This window comes from Podarcis gaigeae, assembly GCF_964106915.1.
Source record: "Podarcis gaigeae genome assembly, chromosome: 5".
NCBI lineage: Eukaryota > Metazoa > Chordata > Lepidosauria > Squamata > Lacertidae > Podarcis > Podarcis gaigeae.
Genome location: NC_139681.1, coordinates 37,265,398 through 37,285,876, shown reverse-complemented (window position 1 = coordinate 37,285,876; position 20,479 = coordinate 37,265,398). Strand labels below are relative to the sequence as shown.

The 20,479-nt window shown below is 42.7% G+C and overlaps 1 protein-coding gene across 2 annotated transcripts in view; it reads right to left on the bottom strand.

Moving 5' to 3' along the window:
- Nucleotides 1-1,053: 1,053 nt before the first annotated feature.
- KIF20B (kinesin family member 20B) overlaps nt 1,054-20,479 on the bottom strand; it is a 38,306-nt gene continuing 18,880 nt past the window's right edge. For both annotated transcript variants that reach the window (XM_083740844.1, XM_083740843.1), the window contains exons 20-33: nt 18,022-19,144; nt 15,784-15,922; nt 15,165-15,287; nt 14,007-14,064; nt 13,251-13,376; nt 12,419-12,558; nt 10,906-11,061; nt 9,976-10,143; nt 8,991-9,134; nt 8,299-8,499; nt 6,081-6,164; nt 4,196-4,340; nt 2,802-2,944; nt 1,054-1,395 (exon numbers count right to left, since the gene is read on the bottom strand). In XM_083740844.1, coding sequence (XP_083596970.1) covers nt 1,324-1,395; nt 2,802-2,944; nt 4,196-4,340; nt 6,081-6,164; nt 8,299-8,499; nt 8,991-9,134; nt 9,976-10,143; nt 10,906-11,061; nt 12,419-12,558; nt 13,251-13,376; nt 14,007-14,064; nt 15,165-15,287; nt 15,784-15,922; nt 18,022-19,144 — 2,822 coding nt within the window. In that variant the 3' untranslated portion in view covers nt 1,054-1,323. The remainder of the gene's footprint in view (nt 1,396-2,801; nt 2,945-4,195; nt 4,341-6,080; nt 6,165-8,298; nt 8,500-8,990; nt 9,135-9,975; nt 10,144-10,905; nt 11,062-12,418; nt 12,559-13,250; nt 13,377-14,006; nt 14,065-15,164; nt 15,288-15,783; nt 15,923-18,021; nt 19,145-20,479) is intronic.

The window sequence follows — 20,479 nt, the reverse complement described above, 5'->3', positions numbered from 1 at the left end:
TCAGGTTGCTGGCTCCCAGTATGTTTCCAAGCACAATTCAAAGTCTGGGTGCTGACCTTTAAAGCCCTAAATGGCCTCAGCCCAGTATACCTGAAGGAGAGTCTCCACCCCCATCATTCAGCCTGGACACTGAGATCCGGCACCAAGGGCCTTCTGGCGGTTCCCTCCCTGCGAGAAGTGAGGTTACAGGGAACCAGGCAGAGGGCCTTCTCAGCAGTGGCACTCACCCTGTGGAAAGCCATTCCATCAGATGTCAAGGAGATACGTAACTATACAACTTTTAGAAGACATCTGATTGCAGCCCTGTTTAGGGAAGATTTTAGAGTGGCTGGGGCAACCCTGTCAGATAGGCAGATATAAGTGATGATGATGATGAAGTTGATAAAAAGAAATATGCAATGAAAGCAAAGATTCTGAAACTGTCAGCCCCATGCCAAATTTCTAATTTGACCTGGTGCAAGTACAGACTCACAGAATGCACTCAACACCGTGTTGAAGATGTTCTGGAAGCCCTGCAAATACCACCCTGGTAGTTGAGATAACCCTACAATTAATTGGTAGCTTTTACAAGAGTGAGCTCATATATGATTATAGTCACTTGCTTTGCTATATGCTAATTGGCTTGCTTTTATGTGGGCCCTGGGATGCTGGGCTCTGGGCCCAGAGACGGGAGATATCAGTAAGCCTTGGATAGTTGCCACTTATGCCCTCATGGGTCAGGTGGAGGTTCTGGCCAAACTGATGTATGCTGTCTTCGATATAAGCAATGGTTAACATAATAGCGCTTGGTGAAAAAGTCATCACAACCTCTCACTGCTGTGGTGTCCATCCCATGTCTGTAAAGGCAGCGAGGCTCTGCAGGTTGTGCTGTAAGTTTTCACCCTTCTGAAAATATACAAGCTGGCCATTCTGGCATTTTTGACAACCTACTTTGGTATCCCTGCATCAAACCACTCACAGACCCTCGTCTGGGTCTGTGGATCAGAACAACTGCTGTGGATTATTGTCTCTGGAGAGAGTAGATGGAAACAAAGACATACACAAACACACACATCAAAACAATGTCGATTATTTTAATCCTCCCAGCTGCAACAAAGCCTATTCAGGAATTTCAAAACAGTAGTAGGATGCACAAAGTTGTACATATAACTAATAGTACAGATGCTATACTATTTCCAACTATTTCCAATCTACACCCACTTTCTACTTTAGAAGAGCTGTGCTCCGAAATTCAACTGCTGAGGATTATGTTATGTACATGATTCTCTGTAAAAAAAAAAAAAAAAAAAAAACCAACACAACAACACATAACCCACACTAAAATCAATGTGGTTTTTTTGTCCGGAGCCGTCGCTTGATGATTTCATGATCACTTTCCTTTTGATCCATTACGATCTGAAAAGGAATTTAAGGAACTGCTGTTAACAGATCAAGTGAATAACTACTGGACCAAACTAAGTGAAACTTTTCTAAGAACTTTTTTGGAACGGTATAGAAGTGTGAGATCAATGGCCAGGAATCTCTAGACTTCAGAGTGTTTTCCATGATTGAGGGCCCTGCGTGCCTGGACAGCTTACTCTCAGGGACAAATGGCTTTGCTCTCTCAGCAATTGCACCCCTATGCTCATAATAAAGCTTCTTGAATCCCTCCCACAAGTTAGTTGACTAAGTCATGTAGAAATGAACATCTTACACTCTGTCCCATGTGGGCTGACAAGGAATCTGAACTCATGATGAACTAACTATTCAGACCAGGCGTTGGCACACCTCAAGGTTCTACAAGCCCTGAAGTTAACCAATCAGAGGCAGGTACAAAATAGCAGCTCAGGAAAGAGGATGTGCACCAAGAAACAGGGTACCTATGAGCACATCCTAATCCCAGGAATCGTGTTCAGAATCAGAACTGAGCTCATAACCCTTTCCCAACAAAATCCACTCCTGCCCCTTGCCCCAAAATCCACTTTGTTTCAATAGCCTAATTTAGAGAGGAAGACACCTCTCAGTTGTTGCCATTGTCAACCACATGGGAATCAGAAGCCATCCTGGAAACCCTAGCTGAAACAGGCTTGCCCTTGGTAACAAGTCCTTACTACAATTCTATGTGTGTTTACTTCGGATTAAGTCCCAGTGGACCTTAGCAGATATGCATAAAATCACAGCTTGATGGCGGGAGAGGGAAGAGAGCCTCTGGCATAAAAATGAAATGTGTTTGTTCCGCCATTCTTCCTGTAGCAGCTTCCAATAGCAGGAGGCATAGGGAAAGAGGGTTAAACACGGCCTAAATCCCTTTCGTCTATCTGTGCTATATAAGTGTCCAGTTGGCTGCCAGCTCATTTCCAGGGCTGATTCAAGGTATGCTCACATTAGTTGGCCCTAAATGACTTGGACCCAACTAGCTGAAAGACTTCCTCCTTACAGCACGTCATGGGTGTTAAGATGAACGAAGGCGGCCCTATTGGCTGTTCTACGCTCTCAGGTGCTTGGAGGTGGCCCATTCTCTGCGGCAGCCCCTAAGCTGTGGAGCTCATGCATCTTGTACCTTCAATAGTAGTTTTCACTGTATGCTGAAGACACAAACTTTACCCTGGCCTTTGGCACGAGATGTAACTGTCTAGGACCCACTCTATCCCTGCGATTGCAATTTGTTTTAAACCATTTTTTAATGTTGTCTTTTAAATTGTTATGATACACCCCCACTCCAGGATCTTGGACTGAAGGAGAGGTAATAAATTATTTTATCAGATGAGTTGTCCCCCAAGGGCAGCTTCCTTAAAAAAAACTTTTTTCACGATACCGCTTACCACTTGTCCAGAGAACTCCATAGGGGAAGAAATATCCATTGTGTACAGCTTGCGCCTCGCTCGCTTTGGCTTGCTATCATTTTCTTTAATGGACTCCTGCTCTGTAGATCTGGGAGATTTCATCGTTGCCATCAGCTTCTTGGCTGGAAGAGGCATTTCGCAACATTTTACCCTTCTGTTATGTGCAAAACTGCACAGGTGCATCCCTTCCCCACAGGATTGCATCCACAGCAGCAGACCATATATCAAATGAACAGCAAATAAAGGTAGCAATTTTTTAAAAAATGCAATAGGAACCATTGGAAATAAGTATAATGCAAATAAGTAAATAGAAGGCAAGCACATCTTATTGCTTGTGCTGTTCTTTTACCTAAGCCACCACACTGAAACCTTCATCAAAAAGATACTCTCCTGATGTCCGGTTTCACAAACCAGGACCAACTGGAATGCATGCAGCAAAAATGGGCACAGTGTATAGTCTGCCTTTCCTCCAAGGAGCTCAAGGTAGGATATGTGGTTCTTCCCCGCTCTCCCCCTTTAACCTGACAACAGCCCTGAGGAAGGTCAGGTTGAGAGAAAGCAATTGTCAGGAGTCAGGTGTCGGTCAGCAATAAAAATCACTGCCATCAGTAAAGTTAACTCTTTATTCAAAGAAACCAAAACAGTGCAGGCTTAGTGATCCCATCAACCCTTCCCAATAGGTCTTGCCCCAATGAGACATTCATTTCTCTGCATGTTCTGAGAGACCAGGGGAGAGGGGAGCTGGTTGCAGCAGGAGTGGGGGCTTCCCTAGATTCTTCAGCAGCCTGCCTTATCTCTGTCTTCTGGCCCCCCTCATCTCCTGCCTCTGAGTCTGGACTGCTCTCTGCCACAGCCTCTTCCTCCTCACTAATCTCTCTTGCCTCTTCTGACACTTCCAGTCCCCTCTCTCTTCTCCCTCTGACTGCTCATCATCGTCCCACCACCATGCCCCCCGCTCCGAGCCTTCTTCCCCTTGGGGTTCCCCAGCTGGTGCCTCCCAGCACTCCTCTGCATCCATGACACCAACTGCTCTAAGGTCACCTGCAAGCTTCATTGCTGACTGGAGATTCACACCCAGGTCTCCCCAGCCCTAGTCTCACACCCAAACCAATGTTTGACAATGCTGCAGCAAAGGGGCTGAAGCCATCTCCAAGTCCTAGCTCTGCAAGAGGATCAGACTACAAGAGTGTCATTACAGCTCTAAGTGTGTCTCCCGGAAAATACTGCGAACAGGCGACATGGAAGACAGATCCCTCAGACATGAAAACTCTGTTCTTCCCCCATGTGATTCAACACAAGCTGTCTCCTTTAGAGTAGGAGTTACAGAAAACCTTTAGGAGATGAAATAAATTAATCTCTGGTTTGCTGTTTACCTTTGGACTGTAGGTTTGTAGAACTCTGAAAGAAATTGCCAACTTTCTGTAGCGCCCCACCCACATTTCCAGGTGACCTTATAGCCGATGCAAGTTGTTTGCTTCTTAAGGGATAATCCTTTCTAGGAGAGCCGTCAGGAGCAGTCTGAAGGGACACAAAACATCACAACAGACACTTAGGATGGTAGGCTTAAGATCTAGTGCAGCCTGAAAGACTTTTGCCATCATATAACCAATTGCCTGCGGGCAAGCAAGCAGCTGATCTTCTGGAGGGAGGGGCAGGATCCTGCTACAGTGTAACACAACTAATAAAGCTGAGGCCTTTATTATAAAAGTTACCATATTTTTCGCACCATAGGACACACTTTTTCCCTCCTAAAAAGCAAGGGAAAATGTGTGTGCGTCCTATGGAGCGAATGCAGGGGGGAGGCAGGTGGGAAAAGCCCCCAAGAGCCGCACACAAGCTTCGTACACTCTTGCGGGCTTTTCCCCAGGAGGGAGAAGGGACTGACTGGCTGCATCAGTCCCTTCTCCCACCCCCCAGAAAAGCCAGGAGAAGCCACGCAGCCCCTTTACAGAGCTGGTGGCTTCTGCCGGTTTTGCGGGAGGTGGGGGAAGCTGCAGCGGATTCCCTCCTCCTGGGCTCCCTTTGAAGCAGCAAAGTGGGAGGGGAGCAGCTTACACTCGTGTAAGCAGCTCCTCTCCCACCTTCCTGCTTCAAAGCAACCATGGAGGAGGGAAAGAAGCGGACCATGGATCCTCCGCTGCTCGTGGCTGCAGCGGATTCCCTCCTCCTGGGCTCCCTTTGAAGCAGCAAAGTGGGAGGGGAGCAGCTCCTCTCCCACTTTCCTGCTTCAAAGTGGAGGGAATCCACTGCAGTTGCGAGAAGAGGATCCATGGCTCCGCTTCCTTCCCTCGAAGCAGGGTGCGGGGTGCAGGGGGGAAAGAAGGCAGGAAATAGATGCCGGGCAGGAAGACACAACCACACTTTGACCACTGGAAAGTCCACCTCAGCCTCCCCAGATTTCCACTGAGATGGCCAGGCTAATCTCGATGGCCATAGGTCAGGCTCAGCATTAGTAACTGGAGTTAGATAAGCCATGGTTCCCCTTCCTACCCTCCTCTGAGGCTCGCTTTAAAGCAGCAAAGTGGACAGGAGTCACCTGCTTTGCTTCTTTAAATAGTTTAGTGCAACATTTGATTCAGAATAATTTTTTGTGTGTTTTCCTCCTCTAAAAACTAGGTGCGCCCTATGGTCAGGTGCGCCATATGGTGCAAAAAATACGGTATTTGCACAGGATTTTAAGGTAGAGCTTAACTACCCTCCAGAGGCCAGCGGGGGGATTACACTAATGGTTTCTGGAGTGCTGGTATGCCCCAATGGGATTTCCAAAACACTTTACGAGTGTTCTGAGTACAGTCGTAACTCGGCTCCCATACGTTCCAGCTCCCGAATGATCAAAAACCAGGAGTGTTCCAGTTTTTTAATGTTCTTTCGGAAGTCAAACATCCAGCAGGGCTTCCGTGGCTTCCAATTGGCTGCAGGAGCTTCCAAAGCTGCGCTTTGGTTTTCGAACATTTCAGACTTCCAGACTGGATTCTGTTCAACTTCCAAGGTATGACTGTACAGGTGATGACCATTTTACACACGTCCAATTGAAAGAGGGTGGGATGGGCTTACTTCACCAATGCGTGCAGGGGCCAGAAACAGAACCTCCACGCAAAGTGGGTATGACCTTTAACAGCCCAAAGCATTAGGGAGCATCTGCTAGTCAAAATGGTGATTTCATATTAAAGTGGACAATTGCATCATTAAAGTCATTGGATACAATCCTTCCCACATACATGTACATGTACACACACACACACACACACACACACACACCTTTTTCTTTTCTCTGGATAATGAACCGGACCAGGTACTAGCTGGGGATGGAGCATTCTTCTCATTTTCACTCTTCAGGAAGTCCTTAAAAACAAAGCAGCATGCTCAGCACCCAAGTACTATTCCTAAGAAGGGCCGTTTAAGGAAAAAGAAAACTATTGTTTCTCAAAGGAAAAAGAAAACTATTGTTAGAAATCTACCTAAAAGCAATGCTCAGAAATTCATGAACTTGTTATACAACATTACTTAAACACAAAGCATGCTCTGAAATGAAATGAAAAGACTGAAACCGCTGTTTTAATCCAGTTTCACCTAATTTCTTCTGTGTGTTAATTATGCAAAGAAATATAATAAAGCGAAGTGAAAGGGCAACTTTTTAATAGCTACAGAAGTCAGTATGGCAGCATCTAGCATTGACAGCCAGCACATAGGCCAATGAGATGGGAATGTTTGCTTATGTTGTAATGAATAGCTAGCATGATGCGGGTTGGTGGAATTGTCGGGACCTTTTTGCAGGTTTCTGTCAAGATGTCGACACCCTGTAGGTTCAGGATAAACGAAGGTTGAGGTAGCAAACACTATTTGATAAACCACTAAAGTCCACTAAAGAATATATAGCGGGGGCTTGCGTGTCTAAATGGGAAGATGATCGAGTTCAGGACTCCATTGCCACCACTCAATTAAATAAAAACAGCCCATTCATTATTATTATTATTTAGTTTTTGAATTTTAAAGTGCTGTCACCAATAAAGGCCAGCTTTATAATCCCAGTTCCTGAGCAAGTTTCTCAAAACTTGCAAAACAAAACAAACACACACCAAAACCATTTGATGCAGGAAATTCAACCCATTTTAGTAGAATTTACTTTCAGGTACAGATGCTTAAGACTGTAACCCAAGTGCCTCATAGAATTAATTGACACAAGTTACTGGCAGGCTGATTTCAGTTGTTGTATATCTCCTGTTCTGAGTGACAAACAAGTATACTAGCATTGCAGATTATCCACAATAGGTAATAGGTGGTTGATGAAAGATGGGCTCTGGAAGCTGAATTTAGCTATGGTTTAGTTTCATTGAAGTGTTATGACGCTACACATGAAATATGAAGAACTAATACTGCTGTCATCTACACATACATCTAGAGCATAGAGCTCAAAGAGATCCGGTACCTGACTGAGACCATCAGAAGTGCATTTATTCCTAACTCTGCTTTTCCAGCATCTTGAGAGTGTATTTGTCTTGAAGAAAAATAGTTGAGGAGACCAGTTATTTTTCCAGTGAACTCACCTCCTCCAGGTATTCATGAATTCATGTGGTCCCTTCTGCAGCACTCTTTTGAAGTTTTAACACCAGATGTTAGAAGTATCCAAAAGTATCTGCCACAGATAGTGATCCAAAAGGATCACACACTGCTCTCCTTAGCAGAAAGCTACCATTAGTGTGAAAATTAATTATGAATTGGTGGGACTCTTATGTGGAAGGGAAGGCCAGATATTTTATGGGCACAACCTGACGCACACTTCTACCACTGTCAATGATATACTGATTGGAAGGCTGCCAATAATCAGAGTACAGGCTGCATTCAGCTAGAAAGCCAATCTAAAAGTAAAATTCAAATTCCCTGGGCTGTGACCTTCTCCGCCTGGGAAATACAGAGGTGTCCTCTATGCATTGGCTTGTGCTGCCTTTGCTTAGATGACAGCAACTGACTAGAAGATGGAATTTATGTTTCTGGCTGTGAACAGTCCAGAGGGGCAACTAAAAGATGATATAATTAAAACACAACAAAGCTTCTTGCGGCACCTTAAAGAATAACAGATGTATTCTGACATAAAGGTTTCATGCCCACTTCATCAAATGGGTTTGTGAGCTTTTAAGATGTGTTTAGGATTGAAACTTTGGGGGATTTTTCTAATCAATATTTTAAGTATTACAGTCGTACCTCAACCTTGGGAGTCAAACATTCCGGCTCCCAAATGACCAAAAACCGGAAGTGAGTGTTCCGGTTTTCAATCTTTTTTTGGAAGCCGAACGCCTGGCGCAGCTTCCGCTATTGTTTCCGGTGCACCTGTGCAATCGGGAGCCAATCGGAAGCCGCGCCTTGGTTTCTGAATGTTTCAGAAGTTGAACAGATTCTGTTTGACTTCCAAGGTACAACTGTATTTACAGTGTATGTGCACACACCCTGAACAACATTAAACAATCTCATGGCTAAATACCTCATCCATGGCACTGCTCTTCCTTTTCCTTGCCTTGGGGACTTTTATGGTCACTGTGGCAGAACTCCCCTGATGCTTCACTTCCATCTTATTGGGCTGCAGAGGTGTGAACTGAATCTCCATTTCAGGTTTTGGAAATCGACTGGTTTGGCTGCTCTCTGAAGATACTTCGCAAGAATCCAGGATGGTGTCTGACTGGTCCTACGGTTGGAGTAAAGCAGCGTAAAACAGAAAGAAGAGAGGACGAAAATCACACAGGTAACGTTCAGAGTGACAGGTGGCAGGGCAAGTTCCACATGAGCCCCGAGGGAAAAGGAGAGATTGGAGGATGGAGGCCTACCAGAATATGCATGAAAAAGAAAATAAAAGATGCAGAACCAGTTATCTTACAAAACAGTGCCTGTCTTATGAAATTGCCCTCCTTCTGTAGAGCTTGTTTGCTGCTGAAAAGCCACAAATGTCCATTTATATAACTATTTATATTTTGCTCCTCATAAGACATCAGGGTATTGTACAACAAATACACTACACAATAAAATATCAAAACCATTAAAAGCAGAACAATGTCTTGCTAATGAAAATGTTTTAAACAGTGGCATAGACCTGTTAGCTTTTTTATTATTATTAAGTCCCATTGAGAACAGTGGTAACATATAGGATTCCATTGTAAGATGCTAAAAACATTAAATTACCAGTTTATAGTCGCAGAGGTTGTCCATCTTGTTTTCTGCTTCTTTTTTTGGAATGGGTGACATAGTTGTAGATTTCTCAGAACTAACTTGTCTTACATTATTTGTTACATCGTCTCTAGATTCTTTAGCTGTAGTTTTGCAATCCTTTTAAAAGAAAAAGAAAAGAAAAGCACTGTGTGTTTCACTATATTTATCAAGAAATGAATGGTCAAGCACAGGTTAAAGTGCACTACATTCGATTCCACTCTTTTATATAGAAACAAGCTAATCCAACTGCAACATACGTTCAGTCTGCATGTTTCAGTGCACGATTCTGTTTGTTTAAAAAAGGAGTCCAAAATATTTCTGAAAATACACGTGCAAATCATATTTGTCACACTGAATCTGTCAAAAGAAATCCCTGATGATTAAAAAGCCAGCTTGTATTGCACATAGTACAAAAAAGATGCCCATCATGATTCAGCAGCTACAAAAACACAAGCTAGATTCTTGAAGAATCTGGAACTGCAAGAAATGCCATAGTTCCTGTTCCAAGGCAGATCAGCAAGAGTGCTTAACAAAGTTTTGCCGTGTAGCCTGCCAGATGTGATCTGTGAGGCCACCAATAGCAAAAACTGTTATTCTTCCACAGCAACTTTTAATTCAGAAGTTTGCACCCCACATGCTCGGGTTTTCTTGGTGGTCAACATCAAGTGATCACTTTGTGCGCGAATGGCCCATCACAGACCGAATGACACACCAACAGAACTTTCAGATCATCCTCCATGTGTTTCATGGAGTCAGATTACTCATTCAGCTAACTGTCATGGAACACCCAGTAGGCCAAGCAGTGGACTCGTAAATATCAAACAAGTTCTAGTGGAGGAAATGTCATTAAGAGCCTTAAGCATACTTCACTACATTTCACAAAAAGCAGAATACATGTGTGAGAGACACATCAATACAAAAAGGAAGATGCAAAGAAAGAAGAGGGCATTGCACAGACCTTGCCAGAAGTTTTCAGTACAATTTCCTTCAGTTCTTTTATTTCTTGGTCTTTTTGTGCATTACTTGAAAGTAGAGAGCTAAGCTGAACTTCCAGAGCTGCCACCAACTGATCTCTCTCTGCCCGCCATTTTTGGAGATCATTATTTTTCTCGGTCACAAGTTTTTCCTATAGGCAAGGCATTGAAAATCACAGTAAATACCCTTTAGGGAGAAATTGTCCCAGCTGCATGACTTTTGTGGACATGTTGTTTCAGGGTTGTTGTTGTTTTTTAATACAGGGAAGCTTTTGTATTTTTACAAGTTATTCTAATTGTAAACTAGTTTGTGTCATTTGGTAGAGAAGTAGTAGATCAGGGTGGAGAACCTCGGGCCAAATTATTCCTGCCAGGCCTTCCCATTTGGACTCCCATGTCATTTCCCCCAAGCCACTCCTACCTGCTGCACACATGGCATCACATAGAGATGTGGCTGGATTGGCTACTCACACAGGTGATCCCTGCAGAAAGCTGGATTTAACTCCCTGTGCACCAGTTAATGCACAGAAAGTTCTAGCTCCACCTTCACAGGCCAACTTTGATAGGTGGGCAGGAACACCCACTTATCAATCACTTGAAATCATTATGACCTGTAAAAGATGACCTGCAGGGTGGGGAAGATACCAATCTGATCCAAAAAGGTTTCCCACCACTTTGGTAAATTCATTCCCATTTATCTACAACATTTGGGATTACATTTTTGGGCTCCTTCAATTCTTTGAAGATACAGGATTTTGTTCCCCAAAGAAGGACATTATTGGCCCAGTTACCTGAAAGTAAATCCCACTGAACACAGCAGAACTTACTTCTTAGCACACCCCTCCTGTATACACCTGCTGTTTGACCCTTCCATTTAGATCTGGTTAGTGCATTAGGAGCTCATAGTTACTCACTGCTTCTTCCATCTGCTTCACATGGTGTTCTCTGTCTACAACAAATCTTCTCATCTCTCTGTTACGGTGAGTCTCTGCTTCTTTTGCCTGAGTTATGAGAGCCATTTTTTCTCCCAGCCACTTTTTGCGATCAGTTTTCTGTTGTTCTTCATATTCCTGTCAAAATGTTAAAATTTTAGCTGTCACACAGTCTGGAAAGAACGTGTTATTCTTTTCTACAGAAAAAAGTGTCAATCTACCAACATGAAGCACCCTTGCTGGGTTATTTGTACAGTAGTTCCAAAGCTATGCTGCATTCAGAGGCAGTGCCAAACCATGGTTTAGCGTTATGTGAATACCACATTGGCAAGCCTTCTGTTTGCATGCTCTTCTTTTGCCCACTCTCTTTTTGGCATGCAAAGGGGAGAAAGTTGAAGCTTCCATTTCATCAGAGTCTGGGAAATTGTACATAGCCACATGAATAACTCTCGGGAAAGGCAGATTCCACCCAAATAATGTTGTCATAGTAGCTATGGGTGGTACCCAACTAAGCAGTTCCCCTGGTGCAAGAAGTTTAAGCTGTGCAATGAAACTCAATGAAATGCTTAAGTAGGGGGGCACAGCATGAGGCTAGGGGCCCACAAAGGGAAGTGAGAAGCGAAGAAAAAAATAGGTTTCTATGCACATCAGTGCAGCTGGCATATCTTTAACAAAGAATACACCCCTCATAAACTGTGATCCTGGTACAAGTTCCTATCCAATATATGACCTGGGATGAATAATATCCTGACCTTTAATAATTGCATAAAATATCAGTGTTGCGTATTTTCTTTGATTTGCTTTGTTCTTTATGCCCCATATTCCAATTATTTATCCTTAATAAGTTTTTGTGTGTGTGTTGTAATGGGACACCTAGCATCGTTACCAAGTATGAAATGAAGAACTGAGTAAGCTTTAGGATTATCAGCTTTATGGATGCAACAATCCTTTTTCCACTTGCCTACTCCACCTCAGAAGGCTCTAGGTTCAGGGAAGGAAATTACAGCAGCTGAAGAAATAAAGAGGCCAGTGAAGGCCTAAGAAGAACCCACTTGTAGCTCTAAGCTACTGGAGCCAGCAGGAACTTGCTCATGCCAGTATTAGCAGGCCAGGCAAATGCACATTTCTAGATACTTTTGGTTCAGTCAAAGGTGCATGTTGCACATGCATTTGGGTAGTTTACATAGGTAACACTATTCCTTTGTGATGGGGAAAACAACCCGTTTCACTAAGGTAAGCTCGAGTAAGAGAGACTCACACAAAGTGGAAAATCAATCATTAAACCACCTGGACAATGATGTTCCAGATACATGGGTCTTAGAAGCTCAGGCTTACCTGCCCCTTCTACCCTCAGAAAATTCTGCCAAGATTATCCAGTAGCAGTTTATTAATATTCTTCTGACAACAGGCAGGACAGATGGCAATGAGGTCCTCCAAGTGGTTTGCAACAAAGTCATGTAGAATCTTTAAACCAGGACAGCAACCCAAACATTACCTTTAGCTTTTCTTGCAGCTTTTTTATTTCTTCATGGAGCAACTCTGTGCTTTTTTCACATTCTGTGTTAACCTTCTGTTGTGCCGGACTCCTCATTTGCTCCTCTAGGTCACAGTACCTTTTCCTCCATGCTTCCAGATCTACAGGGGGAGATGCATTTATAACAATGCAAGAAGCTGCATAAACCACATTGTCAGAGGGATTTGTGTGGGTTTTTTTTACTTTCTCCTTCCTTTCTCAGCGCAATCCCAATTTGTTTAACATCTTGCCCAGTGAAGAGTTCTGGAGAACTTGAACTTGCTTCTGTGGCATTTTGGCTGGACCGAATAAAAGTATTTCCCAACTGTGGATTCTGGCATTTCTCTGTTATTAAAAGTTGCTCATATGTGCTTGGATTTCAGCTATTTCAACTTGAAATGTACTGTCAGAGACTGTAGTTTTTGCACTGCATGATATTCAACTACTCCGCTTCTTTCTCTTCCCTGCCACCACCCACTACCAATTTAACATTATTTAGTATTATTTATTTAGAAGGTCTGTATCCTCCAAAATTGCTTATCCCAAGCCAGGTTGCATCATATCGTCCCTAGCCCTGCTCTAGTTAATGGACATTTATTATTGCCATAGCAAAACTTCTTAGTCTTCAAGCTGCTATAAGGCTATGCCTCTCAAATTCAACAGAAGCTTTGACAAAATGTTAACTATAAAGAATATATATATTAAGAGATACACACACACACACACACACACACACACACACGTACCATAGGGATGGGGGAAGGCTGGGCTCAGAAAAGGGGGTAAAGGAGCCTGTACTGTCCTCATTACTTACCTGCCATGAGTTTATTATTCTCTTCAAACCTGGCTTCAAGTTGTTGGTCTTGTTCTGACTGAGTCTGTTCTTGCTCCTCCAAAGTCAGTTTCATATCTTCAATGATTTTCTCTTTGGAACACAGATCTATAAAAAGATTAACGAATACTGACATACAGTGCTAACTTGGTTCTCAAACAACTTGGAACCCAAACACTGCAAACTTTTGCGAACCTTTTTCGGAAGCCGAACATGATCTGTTTTGAGTGTTACGCTTCCGATTTTAGTGTTACGCTGAGGTCTGTCTGTTTTTGCTATTTATTTTGCGTTTTTGTGGCTCTTTTTGTTTTGTTTTTGTGACCATGTGGAACGCTGTTCAGCTACTGATTGATTGATTGTGTGACTGCAGTACATTGTTTATTGCTTTCATTTCTCGTTAGATAGTAAGATTCAAGTTAAATTGCTGTGTTAGGGGTTGTTTTTAAAAGTCTGGAACGGATTAATCCATTTTGCATTACTTTCTATGGGAAGGTGCACCTTGGTTTTGGAATGCTTTGGTTTTGGAACTGACCTCCAGGGCAGATAAAGTTTGAGAACCAAGGTACCACTGTACTTGTTTAGAGCCACAGCCAAACTCAATATTTAAAAATAGCAAGGTTTGACTACTGAAATAATAGTCCAGAACAAAAACATTCAACACCATGAATAAGCAACTTACATAAACCAAAATTAGGGCACACTTCTCTGTAAAATATACAAACTCTGCTCATTACATACCCTTGCATGCTTTCTGATGCTGCTGCAAAGCTTCCTCAAGTTTCTTATTCAGCTCTTCCTAATTTGGACACAGAGGGAGGAAAAGGTGCATATGTGCAAAAATGAAAACTACATCAATATCAATAGCTGTCCATAAATTTGAAGTCTTGTTACACAATAACAATCTAAAAAATAAACTCTACTGAACAGTTTTCCTTTGAACCAACTTAATGGTGATGAAGGGCAAGATCCAGCCTAACTTTTCAGTAGCATAAGCTTAACTCTAAAACTGAGCTCAACTGTGAAACTCTGGCTTCACCTATGGCAAAGTCAGCAGACCTGGAAGGTAGATTGATGCATTGGTCTTCAACTGGTGGGTTGGGAATTACAACTAGATCATCCCCGATCCAAAAGGGGTCGAAATAGCAGTACCACCAGCAAACAAATATATGGGGAGAAATTAAACAGGTCTCTCAATGCAGGTTTGGGTTTAAAAGATGGGTCCCAGGTCTGAAGCCTACTGGATTATAGTGATGCAGGAGAGGTGCAAAACACAGTGGGAAATTCATTGTAAGACTGAAAAAAAGCCAGCACCCATGCAGCATAGAGAACAACATATACAGACATAGGCACACAAAGGTTCTTGACCTATTCCTGACCTTATTTGAGATCTGTTTTGTGTAAACGCTTCTTGACACTGTCACTCTGCATTTTAAAAAGTGTTCAGTGTGCTTCATTAACCTCTGAAATCCTCACAGGGCCAGTGCAAAGTACCTATATTATCCTATCCATAATATAGGGAACAGACAGTGATAGTGCTATGTCTAAGTTAGGAGTAACCCATGCTAAGAATTCTACTGGGTCAGACCAAAGGTCTATCTAATCCAGCTTCCTGCTCTCACAAGTGGCCAATCAGATGCCTATGGGAAGTCTGAAGGCAGGACATGCAAGTGACAGCACCCTCCCCATTTGAGATTTCCGACAGCAGGTATTCTGTGTCCAGCAGGGGAAGCAGAACGTAGCCTTAAACTGCTGGACTAGAACTCCCATCAGCCACAACCAGTCAGGGCCCAGGACAGCCTAGTCATATGCTTAATCCCTATACTGCAACAGTTCTGTATTTGTTATGCAGAGAGTTTTCACAAAAGCAGACATGATTTTTATTATAACAACAAGTACCTTCTTAAATTCCTGGATAGTTCGCTGCTTGATGACCAGCTCTTCAGATAATTGGTTTTTGGCCTTTTCAAGTTCACTGACTTTATTCCGTAGTAGTTTCTCTTCGGTACGCATGTCCCCCACCTGCAAGGAGATTCAGGTCTCTGTAGGTGTCTGATGCTGTATTATTGTTTCTGCACAGATAAGCCACAAGCGACTGCATGGTTCAAAGTTGCCCACTTTGGTTGCAACTTGGAGCACAAGGAGCAGGACATAGAAACAAAGTGAACCAGCAAAGCATACTGTAAGATTAATGGTGTCCATTAGGGGTGGGAGCACCCAATTCTCTCTTAGCTACCAGACCAGCAGCCAGCACTGGATGGGGCCAAACCCCACAACCTCTTGCACTCAGCCTCTTGCACTCCCCAGCTGACTGGGAAAGATTGTCAGGAGGAGATATTTCCTCATGGTCAAATTCATTTCTAGATTGCATTTTCCATATACACATATCTGTGCTCAAAGCAGCTCGCATAAAGAGCAAGTGGTCTAATTCCAGAGGTACAATGATATCTATTGATATATAATAAAGAATGATATAAATTAAATAAATTGCTTTTTCCTGACTGCTCCTCCTACAAACCTGTCTCTGAACTTGCTCGATTTGCTTTTTGGCATCAGCCAGTTTCTCTTTCAGTTCAGCATATTCTTCGTTTTTCTGTTGGATTTCTGTTTGTAGACAGGAGGAAAAAGCCATGCTCTCAGAGAGCTCCTTATTCAACCTGGAAAGTAAAAGCAGCAGGGGAGGGGGGGGTTGGATTATTTGAGAATTTTTTTCTTTAAGCCTTGGGGCCTAATTCTAGGAAGTCAAGAAGCAGAAGAGAATGAGGGTTTCCAGGAGCTTTTATTAACTGCATTGAACTTCGGTTCAATATGCACTTCTCACCAGGAAATGAAGCCTTGGTGGAATTCCTCTGCTTGCATGAGCCAATGCCACCATTGTTAGTACTTTCCAACCAGGTTCAGCAAGCCTGGTAGAAATATTATAACATTATTGTTAATGATTTAATTTATTAGTCGCTTGCCACACAACTCTCCAAGCAGCTTCCAATTTTTTTTTAAGAGAATGAAATAACATAAAATAAAATTGCATAACATAAAGTCGGAAGCATAACGTTAACACAAAATTGGGGAAAAAATGAATACATTACTATAAAAGGTGTACAATAACCTATAAAGACAGACACAATAAAGTAGCAGCAAAACTTCATCAGCAAGAACATTTCGGCAATGAATAGCAAAACCATCATGATCTGTCAATTGCCTGGGAGGATGCTCCAAAGGTTGACCAAGCCTTCGACAGGAGCACCAGTCATATCAGCCAGAAAATCCCTCAGATCTGTCTGAAAACCCATTGAATCCATCAGCCTCTGAGAGCAACCTCCCTAATGGGTCCTTTGCCTCTACAGAAAGGTGCTAAAAGCCTATATCTCAACAGAAAGTGATCTGATGTCAATATCCTCCACTTTTACATCACCCTTTTAATAGTAATAATAATAATTTATTATTTATACCCCGCCCATTTGGGTGGGTTTCCCCAGCCACTCTGGGTGGCTTCTAACAAAAGATTAAAAATATATTAAAACATCAGTCATTAAAAACTTCCCTAAGCAGGGCTGCCTTCAGATAGTTGGTAATTTCTTTGACATTTGGTGGGAGGGTGCCACTACCGAGAAGACCCTCTGCCTGGTTCCCTGTAACTTCGCTTCTCACAGTAAGGGAACCGCCAGAAGGCCCTTGGTGCTGGACTTCAATGTCTGGGCAGAACGATGGTGGTTCCTGCCCAGTTGAGAAAACAAGGGCCAGAGTGTGGCTTGCCATATGCATTGGGCTGGCAGCATGTTAGGACAACCCCACAGTTATTATGGCAGCTATGAAATCTCAAGCCACCCCAGAGTCAGTCACCTTGGCATGGATGTTGAAATCCCCCAAAACCAGAAGTCTGGGAGTCCTTAACATGGCCTCTAAAACCAGCTCAAGCAGGGAGACTGCTAGGCAACAAGGCAGGCAGTAAACCAGCAGAACCCCTAATCGGTCCCGATTACCCAGCGCCAGAAACACACACTCTAAACCCACCCACCCACTGGACAGAGAGGAAGGAGGAGGGGGGATTTCTATAGACCACAGCAACTCCCCCTTGCTGACTCTCAAATCTGCCCTGATGCTGCCCTGGCAATAGGACAACCTGGCCGATAAGACAACCACAATTCTCCAGGTTGGAGGAGGTGCTGCCATAAGTCACTAACTGACTGTGCCATGTGCCCCTTACCCATCTGGGACATCAGTTACTCAACAATGTTAAAATCCAATGAACCTATTTTCAAAGCCTTTTTAAAAAAAATGTTCCGCCTAATCCCAGCCTTGCTCATTCAGAAGCAAATCCCATTCTTGATTAGTGGGGCTTACTCCCAGAGAAACGGCACACGTCTGAGGCCTTCGTCATGCCTTTATTACACATTTCCCAATTTAATCTACACTATTTTAGAACAGCTTGCAAAGGTAAATGGCTCAGAACAGTCTGAAGACACATTAAGTTTTCATTGTCTTTTTCTCACTGTTGTCTCTTCACAGAAGAGGGACGGCACACAACACCAATTTGCAATAAAACCATAAGGGCCAATCAAGAACTCTGTTACATAATACAATTCAACTACTGAAGCTAAAAGGGTGGAATGGGGACCTGACCCCAGGCAATGTCGGGATAGGAGACCACCACAATGTAAGCCACTCCTGGGGAAAAGGACTGTAAATATAGCAATACAAGAACTAACATCCTTTTATGCTCATGCCTGCATTTTAGGAACATAAAAGAGTTTCTTACCGTTCCATTGCTTGCTTTGATTCTTCATTATTCTTTTCAACGGTTCTCAAATTATTCCTCAACTCTAGAACTTCTGCCTTCAGTTGAGATTCCTGGTCACTTAACCTCTGCATTTCGGATTCTGAAAGGTTGAGTTTCTCCTGCATGTCTTTTACCTCTCTTTCCATGGCTAAAACTGCAGATTCTTTTTCTTTCAGTGCTTGCTCCAGAGATGCTATACCAGCCTCTTTCGCCCTACACTCTTCCAACAGGCCATCAGTTTTTTTAACCGTCTCTAAATAGCCAAGGGCTCTGTTTTGCTCTTCCCTGTATTTTTCAGCATAACACAGGTTTTCCTGTTGCAGGTCCCTTAACTGATTCAGGAGGCATTCCTTTTCCTGTAAGGATACATCCTTTTGGTTGGTCATTTCGCTCAGCTCTAACTTTAGCTGAGATGCCTGATCCTCAGCATCAGAGGCCCGCCTCTGCAACTGCTCAACTTGCTGGAGGAGGTCTTCAATACGGGCGCTCTTTTGAGAGGAAGCGTGAATGATCTGCTTGCTTATTTCCCAGATAATTTCAATGCTGCAATGAAAGGAGCTCTTTCGAACAGCAGTTGCAGGAGTTTCGTCAGGCTCTCCTTTGGCAATCTCTGCCTTCTCCGATTGATTTGCCAGGTCAGTATCCACAGTGAGGCACTGTGGGTCTAGCTTGCTTAGCTCGCCTATTTTTACCTCAACCTCTTTTACCTTGGATTTTTTCTGTGCAATATTTTGGCCGACAGCCTCTAGTTCTTGAAGGAGAGCCTGAATTTTCTCTTCTTGACCCTTATTTTCATCTTTCAGCACAATTTTTTCAGTCATTATCTTTTCACAATTAGCCAGCTGCTGTTGGAGTTCCCTGCTTAAGATAGAAGCCCTTTCTTCTGAAGAAAACCGTTCCTGACACAAGCTGGTTATCTTTCTAGAAAAGCCCTCACTCTCGTTTTTCTGATTTTCCATCTCCTTCCTGAGCGTAGCCAACTGAATTTCTAACTTTTTATTAGTTTCTTGCAATGCCATCATTGCTCCCTTTTCCTTCATTTCTTGCATTTCTTTGGTGTTCTTTGTCTCTGTGGCATCTTTAGACTGGTTGATAACTGACCCTACAAAATTTTTAAAAAGATGGTTACTTCTATCCAACAGTAAGCCAATACCAAGCAAATATTTTCCAGAAGATCTGGAAATAAAAGATTGTTGGATAGTACAAGTTCACTCAGAAATGGATGTGCTTTCACACAGCGGGAGACCATCTTTTTAATTTCTGCCCATTCTAAAGTTCAGATCTTGGGATAAGATCGGGCAACTGCAACACCTAAAAAGGTATGAGCATCATCACTGGGCAAGGACCTAGGAAGCTTACTTTAACAGTTACTGTAAACGGAGTTAAATACTATCCTTTAAGTTACAGTCATTTATTGGCTAGCTTTGTTTCTGGTCTTGCCATACTGAGTAATCCTGCTTTGAGATGTTTTACCAGTAAGTACCATATTCACATTACAAGAACCACTTTCGTGCTTTAAAAAGGCAAAGAATCATCTGAATATTTTTCCTACCAAAGGCCCAGAATACAATTTCTTCAGCTCTAGGCACTGGGCCCAAGTACAAGATGTTTCTCAATTTATTTATAAAAAGCATTTATATACCGTTATGTCATTAAAATATATCACGGCGATTTACAACAATATGAAAATGTAAGTTCAGACAATAAAGTCATAAAAAGTTAGAAATATGTTAAAAGTAAAAAGAAAATTAAACACAAATATCAATAGATTATTGTGGGGGGGGTCCCTTCATATTGGTAGGATGTGTTGCCTGTTGCACAAAGCGATTTGTTTGTTCAGTTGGTTCTCTAGCAATGTTCTTTGGCTGTCTCAAATACCTAAAGTATCAAATGTGGTGACAGTAATAATAATACAACAAAACAACACCACCACAAACTGGCTTATAAGTATAAAACCAAATTTACTAGAATAATAGCTAGAATAGAGATAGACTTGTAACCATTCAAACAACAAACATACTAAGGTGCCATGTGCAAAACAAAGCCTAAAGATACTGTAAACATGGAGTAGATAAACGTACAACTGTATCTTAACTAGTTACATGCACAGTAAGCGTTATAGACTAGATAAATGAACCGTTCAACAAGTAGCGCAAGTCCAATTACAGAACGGCAGCCCCGTGCCGCCACAACAGCAAGGGTAGCACACTGGAGAATATGAAAAAGTTTTTCAAAGCTGTTTTTCAAAGATTGTATTGGATGAGATGTTCTCCAATGGGTCTTGAGTTAGAAACACAAAGCCGTATGCATGGATCAATCACGGGAAGGCAAATCAAAGCTACCACCCTGGTGAGAATAACTCAAGTGGGCAAAAGGGCACCTGTTCTCCAGATATATTACAGGTTTCGCTACACGTTTCATCAGTCCGAAAAGCCAG